The sequence below is a fragment of the Oncorhynchus mykiss genome, chromosome 19 (genome assembly GCF_057628025.1).
Source record: "Oncorhynchus mykiss isolate SJ-2025 chromosome 19, ASM5762802v1, whole genome shotgun sequence".
Taxonomy (NCBI): Eukaryota; Metazoa; Chordata; class Actinopteri; order Salmoniformes; family Salmonidae; genus Oncorhynchus; species Oncorhynchus mykiss.
In genome coordinates, this window is record NC_143040.1 from 13,943,223 (window position 1) to 13,950,810 (window position 7,588).

Below are 7,588 nucleotides of genomic sequence, written 5' to 3' on the forward strand. Positions count from 1 at the left end.
TTTGCATGATGGAAAATTCGTATTACAGATGCCACTGTGGATCTTTGCAGATTGGGTTGCGCCCTCAACCCTGCCTCTCTCAATGAGAGACCATGGTTCACGACATGGTCTATAAGTGTAGCCCGTATTTCATCTGAAATAACAGCTCTTTGTCTTCTTTGTCTTCCTCCACGCATCCGCCCTCTCCCTGCCACCCTTCTCCCTCCACGAACCCATCTTCCTTGTTCCATTTCCAAAATGAGTCTTTCTGAGCTCTACCTATATATACTGTAATATGTGTGTGTGTTCACTAACAAGTCTAAAACAAGACACCTGCTTAGCCTTTCAGCTGAAATTGCAATCAGCAATGTTTGAAAGGCACAAGGCTGAAATCTATTCCGTTTTGAATGTGTGGTTCACAGTTTTGACAGCAGTGTGTTAGCATTTGAACAAAGTGCTGTAAATCCACAGTGTTGTGCAGGTTCAAATCAAATCAAATCAAATTTTATTTGTCACATACACATGGTTAGCAGATGTTAATGCGAGTGTAGCGAAATGCTTGTGCTTCTAGTTCCGACAATGCAGTAATAACAAGTAATCTAACTAACAATTCCAAAACTACTGTCTTGTACACAGTGTAAGGGGATAAAGAATATGTACATAAGGATATATGAATGAGTGATGGTACAGAGCAGCATAGGCAAGATACAGTAGATGGTATCGGGTACAGTATGTACAAATGAGATGAGTATGTAAACAAAGTGGCATAGTATAGTATAAAGTGGCTAGTGATACATGTATTACATAAGGATACCGTCGATGATATAGAGTACAGTATATACGTATGCATATGAGATGAATAATGTAGGGTAAGTAACATTTATATAAGGTAGCATTGTTTAAAGTGGCTAGTGATATATTTACATCATTTCCCATCAATTCCCATTATTAAAGTGGCTGGAGTTGAGTCAGTGTCAGTGTGTTGGCAGCAGCCACTCAGTGTTAGTGGTGGCTGTTTAAAGTCAGGTTGTGGTTAAAGTCATGGGATAAGTGTGTAGAGTTTTGAAAACTGTGTTCAAGCAATGAAAAACGAACTAGAGTTTGGTCCACATGAACTGCTGCTGTGCAGACTGTAGTTAGAGTTTTGCACATGTGACTCCAGTTGTGTCCACTGTCGTTTAGCAATCGAAAAAAACTGTAATACTCTGATTCCAATTTCTACTTCCTCTCCACAGAGAAAAAAACCTGGGCTTCCTCCATGCTTCCACCATTTTAAAGTAGTCAACGTTTTTAACTGTGTGGGTTTTCCTATGGGTTGTAGCCTCAATGGCACTACCCACATTGTCAAATATTAAGATGAGTCCTCTATCTATCTCTATGGGTCAAGGTAACGGTAATAGAAGGAAGAAACTGAGCTTGTAGAAGACAGCCAGAGATAAACACTTAATAAAGAAGGTATTATACCCAACATGAGGGACGTTTCTGACCAGCATCCCATTGACAAGCAGATTATAGACAAAACCTAAAACTGACCCTTACCTTGACCCTAACCTTCTCCTAATTTGAACCAATTCAGAAATTGAACAGATCATAAATGTTTTATGATTTAATAAAATGATGTTCTTGATGTTTAAAATAAAGCCTTTATCTGTATATGTCCTGTTGTACTTTATCCATGGATGAAACGTGTTCTGTGTTTTCAGGACAGATGCAGTACATAAGACCTACATAGAATGTGAATAATGACATTAAGGCTATGTCTCAAATGGCACCATATTCCCTGTATAGTGCACTACCTTTAACCAGGGTCCATCACTATGTAGGAAATAGGGTTCTATTTGGGACACAGTAAGTTTAGGGAAGTTATTGCTGGAACACCTATTATATTGTAACTGCAGTTGATTTCAGCATGCGTTGCTGTGCCAACACATTTTAGGCCATACCACTGACTTCCTTTAATAACAGCTTCCTGTCTGTCTGTCTCAAATAAAATTTTATTGGTCACATACACATGGTTAGCAGATGTTAATGTGAGTGTAGCGAAATGCCTGTGCTTCTAGTTCCGACCATGCAATAATATCTAACAAGTAATCTAACAATTTCACAATTACATTTTACACACAAGTGTAAAGGAATGAATAAGAATATGTACATGTATATATATGGATGAGTGATGGCCGAACGGCATAGGCAAGTTGCAGTAGATGGTATAGAGTACAGTATATACATATGAGATGAGTAATGTAGGATATGTAAACATTATATAAAGTGGCATTATTTAAAGTGACACATACATTTCATCAAGTTTTTAATTATTAAAGTGGCTAGAGATTGAGTCAGTACGTGTGCGTTTCACCACGCTGTCTGTGTGGGTGGACCATGTCAGTTTGTCCGTGATGTGTACGCCGAGGAACTTAAAACTTTCCACCTTCTCCACTACTGTCCCGTCGATGTGGATAGGGGGGGGTGCTCCCTCTGCTGTTTCCTGATGTCCACGATCATCTCCTTTATTTTGTTGATGTTGAGTGTGAGTTTATTTTCCTGACACCACACTCCGAGGGCCCTCACCTCCTCCCTGTAGGCTGTCTCGTTGTTGTTGGTAATCAAGCCTACCACTGTAGTGTCGTCACTGGTGGGAGTCACGTGGTGGCCAGTATTGTGTTAATATCACACTGTGGTTGACTGATAAAGAGTTTCACTTCCATAAATAACACAGACACAGGACAGTGCAGGGAGAAGACACAGGTACAGATGTACATTAGAGTTGAGGTTAGAAGTAGAAGTTACTGTATTTGACCACCAGTGTGTAAAGATGTCAGAGGGAGTCTATGAAAACCCAGAACCATTTAAAGACGATGAGCCTGATGCAATGAAGAACACAGACATTGATGGCCAATTATATAACAACTTAAGAGCCTTCAAGTCCAGTCCAAGAGATGGAGTTGTTGCTTCAGGTAAGATTGCACTCATGCTCTCACACACACACGCACGCACATACACACACACACACACACACACACACACACACACACACTTACACACACACACACACACACACACACAATATATTAAACAAGTGTGATAACCCTGTAGTACTCTAGCTTTATTTGTCCCAATCCTGGATGATATAGTAAAACATATTACCAAAGATGTTTAATCATTTGTGATTCAGTACATGTTCAGTGGTGGAAGAGACCCTCTGGAGTTGCTGCAGTGTGTCTGGGGCTGCTGTGTGTTCTAATAATCTTTGACAGTCAGTCTTTGTTGTCAAGTTACATATAAGCACAATATCAAATGATCATATTTGATTGTTGTTCCCCCATATGGGTCCCAAAAGAGGGAAGTGAAGTGGATGTTTCCTGTCACTCAACCAGCTGTCATTTAAAATCTCCTCGACCAATCATGTTCCTTAAGAGAGAGGGAGGCAGGTCGTCTAGCGGTTGAGATTGTTTGGCCTTAACCTTTTGGTTACTGGCCAAAGGTTGAAATCCCGAGCCGACTACGTAAAAAATCTGTCGATATGCCCTTGAGCAAGGCACTTAACCCTAATGGCTCCTGTACATCTTTCTGGATAAGAGCGTCTGCTAAATAACTCAAATGTAAATGTAGAGGAGAGCCCCGGTGGTTGCTGTTGTCATCTCATCCTCACTGGTTAAGACTACCCACCCTCAATATCCACTTAGAGCAGTTTGTAGTGTCACATCTATTGTCTGGACATTATAATGACCCATGTTTGTAGTCCTGGACCTCCTGAACATGTTGATGTATATGTGGGAGTAAACAGAGGGTCCAAATCAGCAGAAAGGTGAAAGGAAGGAGGAGTTCTGGAAACTCCCTGAATTATCTTGGGGCTGTTAAATATGATATTTAATATATGTTAACAACTAGTCTTTGTTCTCCACTTCCCCTCTATGATCTATATCTTCCTGGTATGATAGTGTCCTGTCCATCATCACAAATAGCAAGTCCCATTCCCTGGACAGGAGGACTGTGTTGAGATATACTCTGGACAAGATGACCATGTAGAGACATGGAATGGTTTATATTGTTCTGCAGAAAATGGTTTAACAATAAACACTACAACAATCTCTCACACGCACACATGCAAATCAAATCAAAGTTTATTTGTCACGTGCACCGAATACAACAACACCTTACAGTGAAATGCTTCCTTACAGGCTCTAACCAATAGTGCAAAAAAGGTATTAGGTGAACAATAGGTAAGTAAAGAAATAAAACAACAGTAAAAAGACAGTGGAAAATAACAGTAGTGAGGCTATATACAGTAGAGAGGCTATATACAGGCACCGATTAGTCGGGCTGATTGAGGTAGTATGTACATGTAGATATGGTTAAAGTGACTATGCATATCTGATGAACAGAGAGTAGCAGTAGCGTAAAAGAGGGGTTGGCGGGTGGTGGGTGGCGAGTGGCGGGTGGCGGGAAACAATGCTGATAGTCCGGTTAGGCAATGTACTGGAGCACTGGTTGGTCGGGCCAATTGAGGTAGTATGTAAATGAATGTATAGTTAAAGTGACTATGTATATATGATAAACAGAGAGTAGCAGCAGCATAAAAGAGGGGTTGGAGGGGGGGCACACAATGCAAATAGTCTGGATAGCCATTTGATTACCTGTTCAGGAGTCTTATGGCTTGGGGGTAAAAACTGTTGAGAAGCCTTTTTGTCCTAGACTTGGCACTCCGGTACCGCTTGCCATGCGGTAGTAGAGAGAACAGTCTATGACTGCACACAGTTGAGAGAACAGTCTATGACTGCACACAAGTACACACACAATTACATACTCAACTATGCAAACTTGTTCTACGTTTTACATTAGCGTAACCACAACTACCGTGCAATTTTGTTGATACTTCCGTAGAGTTAACACCTACAGCAGTGACACAGACAGAGACACACTGATGACTCAGAGACAGAGATATCACTAGAATCAGAGACTTAACGTATAGAGGGCCTGCAGTTGATCTACGACGCCACCTGGTGGCCATGTTGGAAGACCACCACATTAATTCTAGAAGCAGAGACTTAATGTATAGTAGACCTACATAGAAAGAAAGACCCAGGCATTGTTAAAGATGTCAAAGGTCATCTATACTGAACCAGATATGAACAAGAAGGTCAAGTTTGACAGAGGTGAGATGGAGGAGAGGATTGTGGATATCTACGTCAGTGCAGACACCCTGAGAGACGGTGAGACCAGCACCAAGAGAGAAGAGACAGCAGACTCTGCTCCTAATATTGGTCGAGGAGACCAGAACTCAGGTAAAACACACACACACACACTCACAAAACATAACAATATATTATGTGTGTCCACAGAGCTTGATAGCTCAGGGAAGAGACCCTCTGGAGTTGCTGCAGTGTTTCTGGGGCTGCTGTGTGTTCTCCTACTGGCTGGGATCATAGGCCTGTCTGTCTACTGTGAGTTTGTGTCCAAGTTCATTGCTTATCACCCAGTTATAAGAGGTGCTGGTTACTAAGCCAATTTACCTGGTGTTTTACCTAGTAACTCTGTTTATACTTTGTAGATAACAGAGCCATTAAAGATTCTGAAGATAAAAGGAACATCTTGTCCCAGAGTTTCTCCCTTTTTAAAATCAACACAACTTCAGAGAGAGACCAGCTACAGACCAGCTACAACAACCTGACTGAAGAGAAAGGCCATATTCAAGCCAAGCTTTTTGTGATAGGTGAGATATAAACTGTGATAAATTAGAAGTAAAATCAACAATAATTATGTATCAATGGGCTACTGGCTAAGTTTCTCAATTTGTTCATCTTTGCTCTTCAACAGAGCAGCATTGTCAGGAGGGATGGAGATACTCTGACTCCAGTTTGTACTTCCTGTCTACTGAGAAGAAAACCTGGGAGGAGAGCAGACAGGACTGTCTGGAGAGAGGAGCAGACCTGGTGATCATAAACAGCGATAAGGAACAGGTGAGAGAGAGAGAGAGAGAGAGAGAGAGAGAGAGAGAGAGAGAGAGAGAGAGAGAGAGAGAGAGAGAGAGAGAGAGAGAGAGAGAGAGAGAGAGAGAGAGAGAGAGAAGGAGAGACGGAGCAAATATTATTTTTCATCAGTACACTAATACGTGTGCTGTATTTTTTAAATGTATTAAAATGTACATTATCTTTATCAACAGACATTTGTCTTCAACCTCCACCTGAGAGTCTGGATTGGCCTGACTGACTCTGTTACTGAGGGGACCTGGAAGTGGGTGGACGGCACATCACTGACCACAGGGTGAGAGATTAGACCATTTTACCTTGGGATATTGTGATAAAAAACAACAATGATATTTTGCTATTAATCATGTTCATCAAAATGTGTGTTTCTGCTCATGGATGTCATTCAATGAGAACTATAGATGTATCACAGAAATCAAGTAATATTTTCAGAATAAAATGTCATTATATAAAAATAAATATCATTGTAAATGGCCCATTCTGTATAATGGTATGATCATCTTACAAAATGTGTCTTTAAAACTGTTAAAACATAGGACTATGTCTATAATTGAGGAGGATGTTTGTACCACAGTGTCTGACGGTCTGGATCTCTGTGTTGTCCAGGTACTGGGGGAAAGGACAGCCTGATAATTATGGGCAGGAGGACTGTGCTGAGATATACTTTAGAAAAGATGACCCTGTAACAACATGGAATGATGGCAAATGTGGCGCAAATAACAGCTGGATCTGTGAGAAAGTGGTGTAACAATCCCTCTCGCTCTATCTCTCTCTCATATACAGTGTATATATATTGATTGTTGGATACAGTGCTGAATGGTTAAGTGATGATTCCACCTGGTGGTTAAAGTGAAAAGTTGTATTACAGAGTTGCCTACGGGCTCTTTTTCAATGAGACCTTACTCAATTCCTCCTCACATCCTCTCTCTTCGACTCCTTCTCCAAACACATTAGAGAATTCAATCCTAGGGGAGGGACCTTGGACCTTCTCCTCTAATAGGGTTGAGAAGGAGGGGAGGAGATAGGAGGAGAAGAGACAGGAGGAGAGGAATCTAGGCTAATTGAGATAGAGCCTTAGTGTCAGAGAGAGAGGAGGAAGAAGAACATTAAGAGAATGAGGAAGAGAAAAAGTGATTGTTGTGTTTAGATTTAGAGGAGAATATGTAGACATACTGTACTCTGTAAAATGCTTCTTCCTTATTTGTATTAGAAACATGTCATGTGATTTGCAGTAGGCTTATGCTTAGTAAAAAAAAAAGTGGGACCAATTATTTACCTGTGATTATCACTTTAATAATAAGAATAACAAAGTCACAGATTAATAAATAAAGGAACAATGTTCTTTAACAAGGTCGACTAGCTTCCTGATTGAATGTGATTGGATATTTTAAACAGTGTGACCTTGACACACACAGAGGGCAGAACAGTACTGAGAGGAAACACACACACAAAAAACGATGCTAATGGAAGGTGAGAATGACTCACAACCTTCACTGTACAAGAGACTACGTGTTGGTGACCAATGGCAACACCAAGCACAATGCAACAGTGGATCTGCCTGCTACACACTCATCATGGTGTCTATCTGCTGTTGTGTCTCTTCCTGGAGGTTGCTGTCTGTTCAA

At 40.9% G+C, this 7,588-nt stretch overlaps 1 protein-coding gene across 2 annotated transcripts; it reads left to right on the top strand.

Annotated features, from left to right (window-relative positions):
- Positions 1-2,663: 2,663 nt before the first annotated feature.
- On the top strand, positions 2,664-7,310 carry LOC110534952 (CD209 antigen-like protein A). Of its 2 annotated transcripts, none has more exons than XM_090210159.1 (6): positions 2,664-2,933; positions 5,319-5,420; positions 5,528-5,689; positions 5,794-5,936; positions 6,140-6,240; positions 6,570-7,310. In XM_090210159.1, exons 1-6 carry the CDS (start codon positions 2,792-2,794, stop codon positions 6,709-6,711), a joined length of 792 nt encoding a protein of 263 aa, XP_090066285.1. In that variant the 5' UTR covers positions 2,664-2,791; the 3' UTR covers positions 6,712-7,310. The 2 variants fall into 2 exon arrangements, with proteins under 2 accessions (XP_090066285.1, XP_090066286.1); XM_090210160.1 differs by lacking the exon at positions 2,664-2,933 and adding an exon at positions 4,976-5,261.
- The last annotated feature ends 278 nt before the right edge of the window (positions 7,311-7,588 follow it).

Bases quoted from the DNA above. Each gene is read 5' to 3' on its own strand.
- LOC110534952 (XM_090210160.1), top strand. From the start codon at position 5,075: ATGTCAAAGGTCATCTATACTGAACCAGATATGAACAAGAAGGTCAAG. The intron at 5,421-5,527 runs GTGAGTTTGTGT...TATACTTTGTAG, and splicing joins CATAGGCCTGTCTGTCTACT to ATAACAGAGCCATTAAAGAT. The intron at 6,241-6,569 runs GTGAGAGATTAG...TGTGTTGTCCAG, and splicing joins GGCACATCACTGACCACAGG to GTACTGGGGGAAAGGACAGC.